At 39.4% G+C, this 20536-nt stretch overlaps 1 protein-coding gene across 1 annotated transcript in view; it reads right to left on the minus strand.

Annotated features, from left to right (window-relative positions):
- Window positions 1-795: 795 nt before the first annotated feature.
- The window catches only part of LOC309601575 (transcription factor COE2), a 144508-nt gene continuing 124767 nt past the window's right edge, over window positions 796-20536 (minus strand). The window contains exons 11-16 of the mRNA XM_082334663.1: window positions 14807-14895; window positions 13610-13675; window positions 13324-13501; window positions 11649-11834; window positions 10012-10179; window positions 796-910 (exon numbers count right to left, since the gene is read on the minus strand). Coding sequence (XP_082190789.1) covers window positions 879-910; window positions 10012-10179; window positions 11649-11834; window positions 13324-13501; window positions 13610-13675; window positions 14807-14895 — 719 coding nt within the window. The 3' untranslated portion in view covers window positions 796-878. The remainder of the gene's footprint in view (window positions 911-10011; window positions 10180-11648; window positions 11835-13323; window positions 13502-13609; window positions 13676-14806; window positions 14896-20536) is intronic.

Here is a 20536-nt window from a genome sequence, read left to right on the forward strand (position 1 = left end):
ACCTGTATACCACAATGCATGTAGAAGTTTCTGATGATTTTGTTAATCAGAAAGAATCCTATACATCCTTGCACATGAATTCAGTAAGAGGGAAGAAGTGAGGAGCAATTGCAGCAGTAATAATATATCTCAAACTTATCACTACATTTTTGCATCATTTTTCTTCATTGTACAACTGGAGGAAAAAATCCAAAAAAGGGTTTAATTTCTACCTCTACATACAATAAGTTACAAGTTTATTTATTTAAATAATTGTAAAACATCTTACATTTTTTAAAGAGGTTAAACTATAAGCAAATACACACATACACCAAAGTTCCATCATTCATGTCAGTTTGTCCTAGAAATTCTTTCATGCTGGTACCCTGTTTTGTTGAATTTTTTTCTGCATAAACTAAATCGATATCTGAAAGGCTCCATAGAAAATAGAAACTTCAACTTTTTTCCCCTACAAAGTAAAACAAATTGTATCCAAAATATCAAGCTTGAATCATTTTGCCAATTTCTTTCTCCTTTTAATATTTTACAAATCTTAGGAAGGTTTCACGTCTTTCAAGAAAGACTTTGCATTTCTGATTCCGTTCTGCCAACTGTTGTTCATCCTGGCTCCTGGCTGATTCTTCATTCACAATGTTTTAGGAGTTGACGTGGTTGTGTCAGAAATATGAAACAGGTAAAAGATGCAGACTTCTCTCTTGTCCAATCCATAAAAAATGTTCGCTTTTTTTCCTGGGCCTGGCTTTCCCCCAAAAAAGAGCTTGTAGTGCTATTTTTTTCTTTTTAGTGGTCCATCACAATAAGTAGTTTTGTGCTGTAAAAGAAAAATGAAAAAAAAGAGGAAAAAAGGGAAGAGGGAGAGGAGCAAAGCTGCCTCTTCCTTACATCGGGGGAACGACAAGACCAGTCATGGCTGAAAAAGAAAATTGACAAAGATGAAATTCTGGCAGATTTTTATGGAACAAAATATTTTTGAGCCCTTCACCCTTCTGTGTGTAGTCATCTATTGCAGCAATGGCCTTACTGGCAGGTTAACCTACACCTTCCGTTTCTTTGAATGTTTTTATGCTTTAGTGAGAACTAACACTGTGCCGCTGACAATGACCACAGCCAAGGGACAATCTGCCATTTCACAGTAAATTCACCAAAAGCCAAGGCCCATCGTGGTTCTTAAACGGGTAAAAGAGACAGACGATTACTTCTAGTCTTAGTACCTGAATTTTCAGAAACGCCTAATGATTTTTGGGTGCTTATCTCCCGAGAGATGTCCTGGGAGATGGAGACTGCTCAGAACTGTCCCCAGAAATTCAGACTTCTCACGCTTTCTCAAGTTGAACACTCAAAATCATTCCTGAAAACCAGAATCGAGCAGGGTCTTCCGCTTCCCGCTCCGCCTGCTTGCAGAAGGGTTATGTTGTGAGGGAGGAAAGATGGGAAAGCAAATGGGAATTTGCCCTGGGAATTTGCCCGTGCACTGCTTACGGGACCTAGCCAGAGAATTACCAGTCCCGCCTCACTGGACAATGACCAGAGCTAGGGTTTGCTAATTTAGTTTCAGTGGAAATAATGGACCAGCCTCTCTTTCTCGCTTGGTTTACCCCATATGTCTGAATCACTGTAGTCTTACCTGGCACATTCCCAGAACACTGGGCTTATGTAAATTATTTATTAGTCACTCTCACTGCCTTTAATTGCAGCTATATTCTTCATAACTGACAACAGCAACATTTGAAGCTGCCTGGAACCGGTGCTGTTCCCAAAGGTTTTGAGGGGTAAGTTAAGTTTATACGTATTTATATAACAAATGAGTGAGTCATATTTTCAAAGGGGCCTCAGTGCAGCGCAAGGTCCTAATCCTGCAAAGATTTATGTTCACTGAAATTTGTGGGATTATTCATGTGTTTAAAGCCCTGTCCTCTGAGAATTAATTTCACCCTTATGTTCATAGTGTTTAAAAAAATGCTTAGGGCAAGATCCTCAGCTAACATGACTCTTTTATTGGAGCTGTGTTGATTTTAAAGAACTGTGGATATGGCCTATGATTTAATACAATTGGAAAATAAATATTTTTGTATTTTGTAACTGACTAGGGCTAGAAGTCCCTGCCAATTTTGGCAGATAGCTGAAAGAGAAAGCGAAACCGGACAGTCTTAAGTCAAATATCTACTTTTTTTTTTAATTGCTTAGGAATCTGCTATTATTTTCCAATCAGATTTTCAAACACGCAGTGTACATAACCCTAAATAAAGTAGGTAAATATTTGCATGCCTGTTTTGGGGAGGGGGCAGGGTACATTAGAAGAGGAGGGATTTTCTGTTAACACTACTGAGGCTGCTCCTTTCCTTCTCCTCACCCCCAAAACCGAAAAAATGATCCTAACGAACGGTAGTGTCCCAGCCTGACACTGGAGAGCCTTCTCCCTGTGTATTAACCACATGCCTACCTTTCTGTCCTCTAGAGAAGAAAACTTAAGTCTTGGATTGATGCCCTCCTCTAGATTCTGCTGGGCTGGCAGAAGAGGTGAGCGTGTGCCCTCAGCTGCTCACCGCCGCCCCGCAGGTATCCCAACGGAGCAGGCTGTGCCAGCACTTCCTAACCTGCTTCAGGCAAAATCATCCAGGTTAGCTCAAAGAATTTAAAACTGTTTGTCTAAGGTGACCTGGCCTGAAGCAAGTAAGGGAGCACTTACGCAGACGGGGCCCAGCCACTCCGTATCGGTGGTAATCTTTTCTCCTGGCATAGCCAGAGTCAGACTCTCGCTGTGGCTGTTTAGCTTGCCTGTGCGGAGGCAGCAGACCCTGGTATAGCTAGAGTGGTTTAATTTGAGACATGCAGGGTCTGTCACCAGTGTAGTTTAAACTCTGCTCCCAAGGGGGACAGGCCATGTTGCCATAAATGCTTTTTTCTGATACTATTGCTATCAATCAACGTTATTTTCATTTTTTTAATCAAGGAAAACTTCTTCCAGCAGATCAAAGCAAAGACCAAGCCTGAGTTTCTGCCATGTCTCTTCAAAAATATTTTACGAATACTTGTAGATGCAGCATTTTGGAAAGTTCCTTAAATTGAAGGGAAAGTAAGTTTTTACTATATAATTAAAGATCTCATGTTATCCAGCAGTCCTGGACTCAAACTAGCGGTAGGAACAGCAAAGCTGCCATCTGCAACAAGGAGTATGTCGGTACCCCTGGGGCTCTGGTGATCCCTCTTTTGCCTCCTTTCCTTTCCTTCTGAGCAAGGAGCAAGTCCCTGCTTTCCTCTCCTTACTTTTGCCCTCCCCAGCCCACATCTGTTTTGTCATTCCAGGTTGTAAGCACGTTCTCCGGAGCAGAGATACTCCTCAGAAGTTGTGAGGGTGGAACCCGCCAGTGGACAAATTCAGGTCAGAGTATAATATAACATGGAGAGGAGAAGCAAAGCCTAATTGTTTCACTGGCATTTCATCCTAATGTTGCAACTTCACCTCCTTCTGCAACAAAGAACAAGTAGGTTGAGGAATATTGGCTGGCATTCTCACCTGTTTTTCCACAGCTCATCTAAATGGCTTTGCTCTGTGGTTCTCTCTCTTTTTACATACCCTCATCTGTCCATTTCCACCCCACCTCCACTCCCCTTTGGGGCTGCACTGTCAAAAGCCTATTCCCAGCCTGTATCGCTTTTTATTGAATGTTTGTGAGGTTTGGATTAAGGTCTTACACTGCTAGCAAAGCTGTAATTATTTTTGCCTGTATTACTATATATTGAATCGATGTAACTTTTCAATAAAGGTGGTTCAATGCAGGACACTCCCTGATGAGTTGGGAATATAGAAACCACAGTCATTATCCCAGAGGGTCTTTTTTTTTTCTTGGAGGGAAATGGAAAAAGAATTAGAGATGAGCCTTATTGTATTAACCTTGACAGCTTGCAATTATCAACTGAAACACTTGATTAAAATTGTCACAAGGTTGGAGAATTTTTTTATAAATAAATAATCAAACATGGATAGTACCCAGATGCTATGGTGATAGGCACCTTTAATGGGTGTAATTAATAATGATCATAAGCCTAGTATATACAAGTGGCCCCTGAAAACGCTGTCTTGCTTTGCAGTGGAAAAGGACTCTCGGCAGTTCAAACAGCCATTTGGTAAGAACTGGAAAGGGGCTTAGTGCTGTATAAATGTACACACGCGGGCTCACGCACTGATCTAGTTCTTCAGATCTCACAGGTGCTTTGTTGGTGTCTAAATGATGACCTGCTTTAAAAACTATGCTTTCTAGAGAAGATGGGTGTTGAGCAATTTCAATCATTGTACTGTAAAATGTCTTGCTCTCTCATTTCGTTTTCTTCTTTTGCCACTAAGTTTCCAGCAGACTCCAATCTTATGGTTCTACAGCTCTTGGAAGAGGCAGACGAAGTGCTCCAGTGGTGCTACTCTGAGCATCTTCAATGAAGGTTCCTACCCGGCAATGCCAGAAACATCTCTAGGCATGAGCTGTCCTGTACATAAAGGTAGGTCTGCACATTGCAAGCCACCCAGCTGTTGGTAGCAGAGCCAGCTTCTGTGTCATTTGGCCTAATAAAATGTGTAACTTCTACCTGCAGGCTTCACCTTATTGACATCTCTGACTCCCATCATGGCTACCACTAGAAAATGTGCAGGTTTACCTTCAATATTAAGACCACAGAGACATTTGTAAAACAACGCGCCCATTTATTATCTATCTTTTATTATTATGTAACTAATCAACTGAAAATGATAGAGAAAAGAAAAGATTTTTGAAAGGAAAACACAGCTGGCTTTCATTTAGCAGGAACCATCAGTGGCTTGGATGAAGGGCACCATCATCCTTTATACTAGAATGTAGGTAAGTGAACTAAATTACAGCTTCGATGAAGGATCGTTCCAACTAAGACACTAAAAAGCAGCCAAAAGCTTCATGTTTTTCCTAAAGAATTTCTTTTTATTTTTTCCTCCATAGGAAATTAACACTTTTTGTTTGCAGGTATCCTTCTGTATTTGGATGGAAGATTTTAATTAATTAATCCATTCATGATCGTCTCACCACAGACAGGTGAGATCTTTGTAAATAAGCAGTGGTTTTGTCTCTTTTAGATGATAAGCAGGTTAAACCTTATTTTATGTAACATATTTTTAAAAAATCTAGACAAAACCATTGATAGCTAAGAGACGAAGTTAATTTGACCTCATCTATTGAGTTGTGTTGACGTAGTTACTATCTCGCCATGGCACTAAGCTGTATAGGCACAAAAGGCTGCCAGAACAGTTATTTTGATTTAGTTCAAGTTAATTAGGAACACCCTTAAAGTCAAAATATGTGTTTTCAGAGTCATATATGCATTAGTTTAATTATTAAAGAGCACAGGAATGTATAGCCACTCTGCAGTTACATATTTCTCCAGTTCTACTAGAAAGTGGCTAAGTTTTCACCTGCAAAGGAGAAGTCAATATCGAATCTTGCCAAATATCTTTTTGTGTGTGTGTGACACCTAACAGTCTTGAATATTTTCTTCCATTAGAAAAGGCAGATTTTTGTCTTCTCCCATTAAAAATGGAGCTCTTGTCGAGCCTGAATAAGTCTGCGACATATGATGAGCTACTAAAATTAACATCCCATCAAATGAAAGATAAGTAATTAATAGTAACAGGAGATATTTTTGTTTAGTTAAGTGTTAGCAAGAAGTTTTAAATCTCTCTTAAGGTTTTCGTTACTTTGAAGCGGTCTGTGCCACTTACATCTCTGCCAATAAACTGGGCAGAAAAATGTACTTGATCCTTCCAAGGTATCAAATTTAATCAGATGACAGATACATATTTTTCATATGTATTGACATCATGTATGTATCATTTGCAGCCTTTGCCATACTTAAATCACTGTCTAGACTCTGGAATCATTCTGATTCAGGCAGAAGCATATTGCTGAACATTCCTAGCATGGAAATGGCCCAGTTATTTTTACCTGGTTAGAATCTATGTTAAGAGTTATTGTAAAATGCTGTGTCTTAAGTGTTGACTGGAGTTAGGCTTCGACATGGAACAGCAGGTCAGGCACTGGACCGGTAACAATCAGGAACCATGGCTTTGTAACTGGAGCCAGCCATTTCATCTGAATCCCACCCCTTACAAACTTTCCAGAGCAACTGTTTCTCTCATTACCTGTTTGCAGAGCCTTTTAATGCAAGGGGACTGGAATCCCCAGTGCTGTTGACATCCCTAACTTTGTCAAGACAAGATACTAATAATTAGGGTCTTCAACTCAAGTACCTGTATTTCTTTAGGGAATAGTGCAGATGTCCCCTTTGCTAAATTGAGGCTGTTCCTAAGGGTATCAGACTTCAATACCTTTTAGATTGGCTAGGATCCTGATGGTTAATGGAACATCTGACCTTCTGGGGCTTGCCTGCTATTCCTTGTAACTGAGCTTGCATTTTTACGTTGAGATGTGCTGAGCTGGCCAAAGGTAATCTGGGCAGTCAGCGGTCCATGCTGTTCCAGCAGTTTCCAATTTGCTTGCTTTTCCCATTAGCTGCCTTCCATCTGAGATGAGTTGATTAGGCATTTGTGTACTTATCATGCCGTGTTGCGTCACGTCACATTATATCTTTCCAGTGCCTTTTTTAAACTGCCTTGACATATGACATGAATGGAGCACACAATTGTTCTGATCAGGATCACCTGCTCTCAATTTGGAGAGCATATAGAAGTGAGTGGTGTCCAGTATGGATTGCTGCTCGTTCTCTACCTATCATGTCCTGTTACAATGTAAGAATGTATAGCAGATGGCAGGTGAAAGAGGTAAGCAAGAACACATGGCACAGGGGGTTATCTGAGGGTATTCCACGTCTTGGCTGCGTTGTGCAGCCCAAAGCTGAAAGCCAGTAGAGATGCAAGTTTCATGCTTAGCTCATACTTTTGAGTTACAATATATTTTCTACCAGCTGTCTCCAGCAGCTTTTAAGCATCACCAAGACTTTCCTCCCAAAATAAATTTTTGCAAAAAAATTTCCAGCGGTACTGTAAACTGCCCGGAACAATGGGAATGCTAATCTGATGACGAAGCTTGTACAGCTCCTTCTGTTTAGACTAGTTTTAATCCAGGCTTAAACACTGCTGTGGTTAACATACGTGGAAGCTATGTTTCTAAGTAGAGTGGCATGCCCTGAGCTGCCGGTAGTATTTCTAATATTCTCATTGCAACAGGATGCAGTAAGTAGGATGGAGACTGTATCGCCAGGAAACTTTTGCCTTTGAACAAAAGATGTAGCCATAATACATTGCAAACATTATATTAAAGCTCAAAAAATCCCCACGGGGGAGATGTTTTCCCCATATTATGGGTGGGGAAATTGCGAGGTAATGTCGAAACACTTGCCTGATGTGCTTTGGGAAGGAGCCTGCATATACTTACTGCTTGCTCTGTGCTTTTGCTATTCAATCGTCTCCATCGGTATTTACTGATGCCCAAGTTTGATAAATAAGTAAATAAATAAAAAACTGCACTACCAGCACGTCTATTCTTAGTTTATAGTACAGGGCGATGGCATAGCAGAGGAGATTAACAATCTCCCATTGCTGCAGCACGGTAAGTCCATTCAAGCAGCCTCTTTGGGACCCTCCTGTTGCCTTTCTGGCCACATCTGTCTGTCAGCACTGTGGGAACGTTAATTTGGATATCAGGCTGTGTGGATCTGGATCCTTTCCAAAGCATGTGCTCCCCAGCTTGCATCAATTTAAATATTTCAGTTGGAAAGAAGAATTTGCATCTATGGCTGAAATAGTTAAATAGTTACAAAGACCTGGCGTAACAAACCTTGGGCAGACGTGTTCGACTCTGCGAAGCAACTACTGCCTTTGCTGTGAGTCACATCTGTTGTTGCTTGTTGTTGCAGTCTGACTGACAAGTCCCATTGTACTAGTACCGTATCTGCTGAAAATTTATTTAAATAACAGTTGTAGCGTATTACTAAATTTAGGTATCAGGGTGTTGATGTACAAGGAGCTATCCCACAAAGAAAGGGATATGGTTAATAATTTCTGTATCGGTTTATCCATGCGCAAGTGTCTGCATCTCTATACGCATAAGCTATTTCAGTAAGTAATGATAACCTTAATGGATAGATTAATCCTGAACACCTCAGGAGTGGATTTTTGTCAGTAGAAATGCATGGATGTGAGGACTGGGGGGTTTTTTAGCTTTGAGATTTTATGTTATACTTAATATTAAAGTTCCATTTTTAGAATCTCTTATTGATTACTAACTTACAGATTGGATAAAATATGTTGTAAACACTAAATGGCATGAATGGCAGCAAATGGTCTCTAGCACTTTACGTGTTTACAAAAGGGTTAGAAACTCTTGCTAAGCAGAGTCTTGAACAGACGGGGCAGACACGGTAGGTTAAGGAAAATTATTAACTTAAATAAAAAGTCAGTGTTTTTTACGCTGTCCTTTTTCTGTCTCCCAGAAAAAATCTGAGTGATTTTCTCGCTGAACTGATTTGTGGTTAGCACTACCTTAGGTAACTTATTAGGCCTTCTCAACATAGCAGTTAGACAAGTTTAACTTTAAAGCAGACTAAAATCTATTCTGAACGCACTGATTTGTCTTTAGGTTACAGCACTGTCCAACTGGCTTAAGCTAAACAAGCAAACTGTTCTGAAGTAAGTTGATAGGCCTTCCTAGTTAAATGTTTAACTGAATCAGTTTAAAATTACATTACCTTGGAACAGCTCCTTAGAACAGCTAAACCCTCTCATTTTTTATAAAAATGCAGTGAAATCAATACATCCCTTCATTAGCTGATACAAAGAACACACCCTCCCCCCCGCCAAAAAAAAAAAAAAAAAAAAAAAATAGAAGGGAAAAAGTTAACTGCAGACCAGGTAGTGAGGATAACTCTTCAGGCACCATGACCACACAAAACATTAACGAAGATAAACCCATTTCTAAACAGTTTAGATAAATGGCTACAACTTTTGGGCCAACAGAACTTCCTCTACCTGTAGTTTAAAAAATTGCTTCAAATCCTTCTTTTCATCGTCTTTAAAGAGAGAGAAAAGAAATATTCCCTGTCAACATGATACCTGTGCAGTGACATGGGTAGATCAATGTCTGTCGTTAATGGGGAGAAGACGATCTTAGAGAAGCACGGAGTTTCATGTAATTGGGGCAGGGGAAGAAGCTGTTTCAGATATATAGCAGAATTCTGCAAGTTAGCTTTTAAAAATATAATTGTTTTTGTTCAACACACTTAGAATTTCCTTATTATATAAAATAATCGCAGTGTATGTAAGTCCCTGTGGCCTAGCTAAGGATTTACAGTGCACCCAAATCAACAGGTGCAGTTTGTAGGGCTCATTTTAGAATTACCACTGGCTCTTGGCATGGCTGAATTCCCAGAGTTGTGTTTTCTATGGTATCTCTAAGTGAAGTCTGAAGGAGCCAGATGACTTCTCAGGCCCTATAAAGGCTTTTTTTATGGAGACTTGGAGCGTATTTATGTGCCGCATGCCCCCCCACAGCCTATTAAAAGAAAGAATTTAGTACAGGTTTCCATTCTTATCTTAATACTCACATTTGTTTTGCAGATCACCTTTAAAAAGGCTGTAAATGTACTATAGGGCTCAATTCCCGGTATGAGCCTAAACCCTGCAGCAGGTTTCAAGACATTGGCTGTTACGTACAGAGCTGTGTATTAACTCTGCAGGGCAGACGTTTGTTTTACAAGTCCCTGAAGCCTAAGGAGAAGTCATTCCTCACAAAAGAGCTGGTATTGAAATGCAGTGTGGGTCAAATCCTTCTCGGTATAAATGAGTGTCTGTCCCCTGTTGTTTTAAAACCAAATAGACAAAGCTTGGAGCACTGCTTTAATCCGGTTGGATTGGGCCAGATTTTCACTGCTGAGTCCTGTCATATCAGCGTAACGGTATTCAGATGATTACTGTATTTACCTAGACTAACACAGCATGCTTTACATGTGCAGGCTGAATATTAATTGTACATTTCTTACCTCTAAACCCATTTCCATTGCCACTAGAGCAGGCAGGAGAAGGAGACCCTTGGGGTCTGATGACAGGAGCAAAGGCACTCTTCTGTTTGACAGCAGGAAAGACGGAAGAGGAGAATGGAAGGATGGAAGAAGTGCTGGAGGAGCCAACTGTTGGACTTGAAGACATTACTGCAAAAGAAAAAAGTGAATCCTCATCAGAAATGCAATTATAGAAGTTTGGTAAAACTGTTTAAAATGTCTGCCTCCTGATTACTCACCATCTTAAAAAAGATCTCATTCTCACATTGACTTGGCTGTTTACAGTAAGTCTAAAGTAGAGAGGTAGTTATATTGAAGAGTTCAGAAAAGAGAGTGCTTAATTCTTTTAAAATGAAGGGTGAGGATATCAGAAAATGGTAAGTCATCAAGGGGGAGGAGAGAGTCAATATGAACAAACAGTAGACAGTAATGGCCTGTCCACTTACAGTCTGTGCTTTGGAAAGTGGGAAGGCCGGTAACTCCTGTGCCCCTCCCAGCTTTTTAAAAATGAAGATTTCCTTGGTTGGAGTTGAGAGGGGATGTTTTAAGCTGTTCCTTAGATTTGAATCTAAACTGGCTTCTTTTTTAAAGAAGTCTCTTGCAAGAAAAAGTCCCGTTATATGTCCAATAGCTTGTTAAGCAACTGTTTGCTTTCTTTGCAGAAAAATATCAGCTATTTCTCAGCAAAACAAGGAACAAATAACCATATTTCATGGGGGTTCAAGGGAACCCCCAAGTCTCATGGAAGTATTAGTTTGAAATCAGAATAGCAATATGCTGCAGACCCGGTCCTTTCCTTATTGAAGTCAATGGCAAAGCTCCAGAATAGGGGAAGTATCAAAAGTACCCAAACATCCTTTGAGTTGCACCTTAGCCTTAAATTACAGCTCAAACTGTGAGGATATTGTTTAGCAGGTTTCAGACCAGCAAGGAGCCTTCATCATCACTGCAAAGTGGGTCAGTCCTTATGCAGATGACGTGAATGTAAATAAAATCAAATAATATTTTGCAGGATACCAGGTGTTTTCTGGAAAGGCATGATTCTGACATTATTGGGAGCTATACGCTCCGTAAACTACCGTGTAGGTAAATAATCAAATAATTAGTCAATAAGTAAATAGCTGTTTAACTCTTCATCCTCTCAGATATATATTACACACACACTCTTGCCAGAGGGAAATCTAGGCATGAAAGGAAGAGTGACTTGCTCATAGTAATTATTAATGCAGGTCATACACATAAAAATTATTTTACAGTGCCTTTTAGGTAGGATTCGGAGTAGTCTCTATGCTAAAAGTGATGGCTACTTGCTTAATCATCTAAAGTTGTAAATTGTACCTAATTTCTCATTGTGGCCTTTGCCACTTAGGAATCTGTACAAGGATAAAAAATGAAGGAAGCACAAGTAGGATTCAATATTCCTCTGTTCTTCCTGAAAAATGGGAACATTTTCTAGTTCATACTAAAAAATACCAGAACACGAATCAGAACCTTTTACAAAAATCTCTACTAAATCTTGAGAACTTCTCTTGAAAGACATCACTGGTTGCATTTTTTTGATGTGGTAAATTAAATTAAGCAGGAGCAAGAATCAAATATAAAAGAAGCAAAGCACATACATCCATAGGGGGATCCTGTTGGAGAGCCGTTGATGAATCCAGGTGAGCCTGGAACGCCCAGGTTTGACATGGGGACGTTGCTGTAGCCATTCATACTATTGCTGGAAGTGCTGTAATTGGACTGTTGAGGGGTGGAACTGGATGAGTAACCTCGGGGTGAGATGCTGCTTGTATTACGAATGTAACCTAAAAAAAACACATTTCAAAGCATGTCAATGGTTTTGGCTTAAAACTTTCTCCTGTATATTCCCTGCTTAAATAAATTACTTATTTAAATCCAGATTAATTAAAACATTTAAACAAGTACCATTAAATTCAGTGGGGTTTATGCACGTGCTTTCAAGTTAAGGAATATTAAGTTTTAAAACAATGTGGGAAAATAACTGTTTGAAGTGAACTGATGTATATTTTTCTAATCAGATTTGATTTGATAAAAGTTGAAATTTGTTCTAAGACCTGGAAAAAAGGTATGTGCTCATCTTTTTCTGAGGTAGAATTTATAATACATGTGGGATTTTCTACATTTTTAGGGGGGAGGTTATACTTTTCAAATTATTGATGAATTACAAGTAAAGCAAGTGTATTACTAAGGGGAAATTATAACCCATATACAGTTTGCAGCTTGACTTTGAAGATACTCTACTTGGGGCGAAGAATAAACTGGATAAGTAAAAATCATATTTTGTCTTAAAAAAAAAATCACAAATGTTTGAGAACCAAAATTTAGCCTCTTTTTTCTCCAAAAAGAGACCTGAAGAACACTATAGCTATCAACATTAAAGTACAAGGCTATTATTACAGCTGCAAAAGGATTTTCCACGGAAAAGCTTTCATTAGAAAGATGTGATCCAATAGCTACTTTAAAAGTGGTTACCATTTAGCTATCAAGTCAGGTTATTTCTGCCCATTTATATTATGAAGTGCTAATTCAGGGCTGGTAAGACCTTATTAAAAAAAACTAGGAAAAATTACCTACATGATGACTTTTGACATGGCATATGTAATATTAACTTCATATGACACGGTTTTACTGCCTTAGAGTGTTAAACACAGCTATTCATGCAGTCAACCACAGACTGTACGTTACTGGAATCGAGTGCTAAAAATCAAAATATTCAAGAGTCAGAAAATGCCCAAAGTTGATGTTGCTCCCATGATGTATTACCGTTAATAAGTCATTTTATGGCATGTTTTTGTGAGAATCAATAATATATCTAGAGTAAATGTAATACATACAACATGTGCAAGTTGGTAAAATTAACACTGAAGAAGAAGCCTTAAAAAAAAAAAAAAAAAGAAGAAGAAAATGCCCCACCTCTTTAACTGTGAGAGGTTTTTTTCAGTTGCTATCCTTGTCTTTTATGAAAACAGAAATATAACCAGAAAAAAAAAAAAAAAAAGAGATTGAGGGGAGCAGGGAGAGAATTCAGGGTTAAGTTGGTATCAAAAAATACTCAAAAATTATTTCAGCCATAGCTAATCTGGTGACTGGAACCTGGTGCAGACATAGTATCACCCAAAATGGCAGCACACATCCATTTCTAATGCTGACAGTTTCAAGCCATTTTTCTATTCATAAGCTGAGCAGGTAGAGAAGTTGAGAAACTACTATGGGAGCAACCGTGATTCAATTTTTCATTGTTTAAATTAACACTAGACTACTTGCACTGCTTACCTTGGTTGTTTCCCTGTGTTGACTCTGAAATGCTGACTCCTAACTGGCTACCATAGGAGTTAATTCCCATCATACTGCTGTGAGCAGGAGAGCTAGACAGTGCAGGGATCTGTGCGGGATTCCTTGGTACACTGTAGAGAGCTTCTGCGATGTCTGCAGCTCGTTTCAGAATGATGTCCTGCAGAATGAAAGGGACAAGTTCAGAAATGTGCGTGAAGACGTTTTCTAGTGTTTATTACTAAACCTGAATGTATACCACTCCCCTGTTGAGAGTAGTCATTCTGACCTGGTTGTTATGTGGCGTTCCATACAGTGCTTCAACTAGGTCAGCAGCTCGTTTCAACAGCATTTCCTGGAGGATGAGCACATGCATAAAATTGACTTTTTAACAGAAAAGGATTTGGGTGCAAATAAAACCATGGGCTAGCATTTTCTGAAGTGACTAGTGTTTGTGTGTGGTCATTCTGAAAACGGGGTCCCTTAAAGAGCTGTTATTTGCCACTTATCTGAAAAAATGCACCACTTACAGAAGCTCAAAATAGACGTGCAAAATCATCAGTCACTTTGGAAAGCGTTGGCGTGCGTGCGATAGAAACGTCAGCCGGCACGGGCTGCGTTGGGTGCCCAGTGCTCCATCTTTATCTTGGAGCTCTCCATAGTCCTGAAGCTGCTTCAGGCACACCGGCTTCCCAAATCCAGGCCATTTTCAGACATACCCAGTTTACCCAGGAACTCCGTTCCCTACTGCATTTCAATATATTCTTTTGCATAGACACATAAAAATCTGATTAATCTCCGTGTCCATTTATTTTTTCTCAATAACAGTAACCAAACCAATAAAACACTTTAGCTATCTTATGTTACCTCTGGTTACAGAAAAAAAATGACACGGTATACTGTCTGAATACAATAGTCTCTCACCATGCAAACGTGCGAATAGGTCCTTTTGGTACTGCACTAAAATCTAGGAACACAGTCATTAATGCCACTCTCATTGTGCCAGGTGCCACGTCAACATAGTATGCAGTATTACAGACACATAAAATCCTGAGTTGTTTCAACACATGCATACTGCAGTTGTTGCTACAGAAAAAGTTGAGCTTTAAGTGTTTTTTACTAAAAGACTCCCTTAAGATTGGACCTCTGCAATAAACCTTTTATGTCTATCATGTATCATTTAGGCTCAGAGATTTGCCAACATGGATAAATGCAAAGGACCATGAATATGAACTGGGAAGATATCTGCACTGGACTCTCATTTTAGCAGCAAAAGAAAGACATTCACAGTGTTTGAGCTCTAACAGATAAAAATTAGTGGTATCTGTGGGTTCTACATGATCAAATTCTTATTTGGACCTACAACTAATCAGTGAACTTACGTTCAGATGTAATTGTTATTTAAGATACAACTTTTGTCTCTTTTGTGAGTTAGAATTGAAAGAACATATTTAGCAGGCTCAGTGAATGCTTAAAAATATTTTACCTTAGCTAGTCTTTCAGGGTCACCAGGATGTCTTGGGATGACCTTTTGCAGTCTTTGGAAACCATAATCTATGGTAGGTTCATTTAAAGCTGAAAAGAAAACAGAAAAAAAACCCCACGTTATATGAGTATGTATCTTTGTATGACTCTTTCTTTTTTTAAGTTCATTATCTAAAAAAGATGGATTTCACAGCTTTGCCATAGAAAACCTCTCTTTGCCTGGGTTCCTAGAAGGTGCACATTGCCTTCTGCTCAGGCGAGCCCTGATCACTGTGCGTAAGACAGGCGGAGTAGTAAGCTAAGCTTTACAAGATCTTCTGCATGAGGATCCCTAATCTCTTTTCAAAGGTAACACTTACTCTACTGCTAAGAAAGCTGGGACACACAAGCTGTTAATGTTGGACCGTGTTATACAGACCAGGTCCCCAGACTCCCGGTACCCCAGCTCCACCCATTTAATTGTACAGATGTTTCTGCCATTATCTGTATAATGAACTGCGTGGTGCTCCTGGACAATCCCTCAGTGTGTCTGTAATTTGTTAAATAAAGAATTAGTGATATCTTTCTGCTTACAGCTAAGCCTTGAAAGAATCCTGTGCATTCACGCGTGCGCACACACCCTACACCTGCTCATTCTGGTGGGCACAGCTGAACTGAATGGACATCCTCGTTTTATGCCAGTACTCCACAAAATGCATTCAGAGGCAGATATGTTGAAGCGAATGACAAAATTTATGTGAATGCTGCATGCTATTTGCAAAACTTCTGACTTAAAGAAGTATTCCAAAGGGTTACACTAGTGAGTTTGGCTTGCTCAATAAGGGAACAAAAATCCCATGACTTCTGCACTTAAAACTGCTCTGGTTTCCAAGGCTGACTTCTCACCATCTATCAAAGGCTGAGTGAATAATTTGAAAGATACAGCGGGGAAGCACTGTCACAAAATACTCCTTTAAGGATGAATGTATTTACTCTGGACAAAACTGACAATGGCGGCAATATAGCAAGTTATGGTACGATCGCGAATTAGAACAGGTCTGCTACTATGTTCATTACACAGTCAGAAATCAAGAGTACCGTATTTGCTCATCTAATAAACACATTACATGCGCCCCCCAACACTTTGCCATCACAAACTAGGGCACAGCTATTCATTAGACACGTTAACTTCTTCAGTTGTGTATGGCTATTATGCATACATAGCCACTTCACTGTAATGATGTTAATCTCTAGTGGATAAACTAAGATATTTTGACCCAGATCCTCATTTAGTAATAGCTGGTAGAGCCCTACTGGCAACGCTGATGAATTCATAAAACTTCAGACACTTTAATACTCTCTACTATGAAATCGTGGCAATAATAATCTGATTTCTGATTATTCAAAATTAAACTCCAAATTAATACAGAAACCAAAAGTCAGTTCTGTAGCATTCTGCATACTCGTAGGCTTTGACTGCCTCTAATACATTAGGATTACTGGTGTTTACTAACACAGTTACAGGTATGGTTTTTTAGAAGTTCCTTGTACTTCAGAATGTGCATTATCATTCAAACGACACATTCACGCTGAGAACCTTGCTAAGAATTCCATGATGCATTTAATAAGTAACATATGTAAGGCCTTTAGCACTATCCTCATTCAGTGCTAGCTTCTTCTATCCTCTTGTACCATTTGTGGTTCTTTTTAAAACAAAAATTTTTTTTAAATAACTGGTGACATCAGCACAGCTGAAACCCCCTGATTGCAAGAGACGCTGATGGCACGCACTGAATCTTCCAAAATATACTCAGCACCTTACAGGATAACCGTCTCAGACACCAGAAGAATGAAACTATCAAGTGAGACAGACTATTATACTGATCCAGATTCTCTGTTTATCTGTGTCCATCTTTGGTATAACAACATGAAGGTAAAAGGTCATATTCCCCACTGAGATACATTTTATATTTACTTTTTATTAAATAATTATGGCATGGCATGAAGTTTAAATATTGCAGGAGATAATCAAGTGGGAATTGAGTAGAGGAAACCCAGACCTGAGAATTTAGTCTTGGCTATACTTAGAATGTCTTTGCTCTCCACTGGGAGCCATTCTGGTTTGCTTAAGGAGTTTAATAATACACATTTCAACTGCCACAGAATCTACATCCCATTTGGGAAGAGGTTTTTTTTGGGGGGGTGGGGTTTTTTGCCAATAATCCTGAGAATTATAGGCCAGTTCTCTCAAGAGCCTGTACATCATTATGTGCCATTTCTCTTCTTGATTACAAGTCTAATCAGTTACGTTATATATATTAAGCTAAGCAAAAGCAATGTAAAATATATAGGAATTTAAACATGTATGTATACATAGTTCACTAAAAATAGCTAATGGGAATATAGAAAATGCTAATTCAGGAAGAAGAAACTGGCTATTATTCAACAAACATTTTTCCAATGGATTGACATGGACATTTTCATTCTGATAGATAAATAGCAGCAAATAATTTCTCAACAATGTTGAATTGTTCTAAGAACTCAGCCATTTTGAATCAATGTATACATTATGTCTTTCAGCACAAAAGGTTTTCTGTACAGCTGGCAACAAAATTGCCTACTACTAGTTTTACTCATTAGTGAAACAAAAATATCTCTGTCACGAAATCCTGTTAAAAACCAACATCCAACATTCGTAGAAGTAAATGGTACCTTTCCCACTGAAGGGCAAGATGTAGAACCCACCAGCAAGTTTAAACAGCTTCACCCCAACACCACTTCCACTGAGAAAAGAGCTACTGGATCAGTAGTGATTTATCTATGTGTTACATAGAAATATGTCAAAATTCTATCCAAATGCTTTTGGGTTCACGGGTTCAGAGACCAAAAAGGGGTCTGACACAGAAGCAGGCTGCTCATTATTCCCTACAAATCAGATCTCTGAAATGAAACCCCCAAGAAAACTGATTCAGGTACAGCAAAATCCCTTTGGTAACTCTCAAATCCAGTGTTTGAGGCACAAGGTGCCTCTCGAATTTCCCAGAGCATAGTTTAAAAAAATCATGCATGGCATAACATATACAAAAAAAGAGCAACCATCTAGTGAATAAACTGAATTGTCGGTTAGTCTATAAACTTCACTCTAGCGTAACTGTTTTAACAACAGAATTGTTACAGTCAGCAGTAGGGAGAGGTCTAAATGCCCCACAGCCTACCTGACTTTATTTATGACAAGGCTCAAATAGAGTACGGTGCAGTGCTGTTTCTTTTATATATTGTTCCTTACCCTCCAAAATCCATGCTTTCATTTTAAATACAAGTCTCCAGCTATTATAACTCACTGGAACAGAAGAAAAAAAAAATGCTCACCCTTGAGCAACTGATGCCACGACATCTGTCTGCATTTGCAAAACCTGAAACAACAGCTCAGTCCAATTCACCTCAATGGGGACTAACTCAGATACCGAATGATAACAGTGCTGACATTTAAAGTATTAATTATTTCACCGCACATCAAAGCACATAAGACTGTTGAAGGAAGATGATGTTATGAAGATCTGCACAATTTACCATGAGTGACAGCTCATTCTGATATTGCCAGCGTACGCCCTGGGAGATGCGCACTCTTCCTCTCCGACAATCACAAAAGGGATTCAAGGACCTTAGCAAAGTTTTGCCGCTCATCTTTGCTTTACTCCATGAAGCAGACCGAAGGGCAGCAAGTCCTCTGTTTGCAAAGTATGGATGAGAAGAAACGAAGTATGCATACCTCTGGAAATATCCTGAACCCAGAAAACAGCCAGAGGTACTGTAGTATTTGCAGTGTGGTGCCTCACCTTCTTGAAGATGTTAACATAGAGAAAAAGGCACCAGGGGCCTTGAAGGCTTGAGTTCCAACTCTGCATAGTGTCTACCTTCACTCAAGCCGACAGTAAAGAGAGGCTTGGTATTCACCCTACAGAACAAAACATTTCCATGTTGCTGGCCACAGAAGCTCACTTGCTGTAATCATGCTAATCCTGGGCTTGGGAGGTACATACGTACTGGTCAGCATACTCTGAGGGGTACACCGTGGTCTGGAGTTGGGAGGATGCTGCTAGAAGTGTACTGCCAGCGCTCCTGTCTTGTATTTGCTGTGTTGGTAACAGCTGTTCCAAACACCCTGCTCCCAACACAGCGTTGCCTCCTATTGCATGTGTCTTTCATAGGCTAAAGCAGGGGTAGGAGCTGTTCTCTGCAAACGCTTTCTGTCACATCAGTTGTGTTCGGGCCAAGTGAACTCGCTCTTCCAATTTGTAGAGCTCACTGCATCCTTGTAAGTGTTGTTTCCCAGAAGCAGATAACAAGCCGTTCTCAAATCTACTTACAAGCTTTAGCAAACCAGTACCCTCCTATCCTTGGTACCTGGCATAGAGACTGATACAGTACAACCTGGGAGTCCAACATATCCTACAGATTATTTTATATTGCATTGCTCTGACAAGTTAACCCCTGGAGGATTTCTTCTCAGCAAGGAAAATTATGTTCAAAATCTCCCTGATATACACATTTCCAGGTTAGCATCTCTATGACAAAGTAAATGCAGAGCTGTGATCAAACTTAAGATATGAAAGCCTACAAGACATATCCTCAGCTGGCGTAAACTGATGTAAGCGTGATTAAAGTCAAGGGAACTATAATGGAACTACTTACAGAGGCAGAGAATTTGAATTTGTGTTGTATTAAAAGCAGAATATGAGGCTACTGCTAGATTAGCAGCAGAGAACAAATGTCGTCTTATTCTAGGAACAGCTGACGAAAGAAAGGTAATTCAGAACATGGAGATGTATGTGTAACCTGTATTCTCACCAGATTAAGGTTCACACAGAGACTCAATGTTTAGTTGCGGTGATTTAAAAACAGACTTTTTATCTCTCGCTTTAAGTATATACTTAACTACTGAAGTATGTAAGTTGGTTCAGCAACTGCCATTAACATATAACAAGCCATTTCTCTAGACTTTTGCTACACTCTGCAGTGCACCGTTAGATGTCCATAGAATCCTGTTGGCTTCGCTCTTATAAAAGTTTTCCATCTGGGAACCTTATGGAAAAGTCCACACATCACATTTCGGCGATGAGAGGAATTTGAGGGCTGAGTTGCAGCACCCTGAATGATAGCACTTAAGACTGGAAATGCTGACAGAACCATAACTACAGCAATGCTAGCACAGCACACTTTGCAAGGAGCCTATTATAAATACACATTACAGGACGCATATGAGCTCCCGTAACAGCTCCACTGTGGCATTTAGATTTACCCTTGAAATTTATATCTAATTTTTATATTCATCTTTTCAACAGTTTATCATTTTCTTCTTCAAACAACCTGTCTTATTGTGACTCTTTAAAAAAAAAAGAAAAAATCTCAAGTATAATCAGGTCAAACATTAATATTTGATTGTATATTAAATATTGAGGGCATAGGCAGATAGAGGCAATACTAACTAAGATCATTGTTTTTCTGTTTCCGTGTTTTAGAAGAGTATTGGTGTTCTGGTGACTCAAGGATATGACCAGAACCCGAGAGATCTATTTCCCTGCCTATCTTCAGCTTTCCTGTATAACCAGAGGCAAGTGGTTAATGTTTCTTCATCCTTCCGTGGCAATGTCTCGTGTATAAAACGGAAGCACGTGTCTCTCTGTAACTGGTTGCCCATGTCTGATGCAGTGAGGCCCTGATGAACCCTCTGAGGTCTGGTTTTATATGAATA

Source organism: Platalea leucorodia, assembly GCF_965183815.1.
Source record: "Platalea leucorodia genome assembly, chromosome: W".
In the NCBI taxonomy this organism is placed as follows: Eukaryota; Metazoa; Chordata; class Aves; order Pelecaniformes; family Threskiornithidae; genus Platalea; species Platalea leucorodia.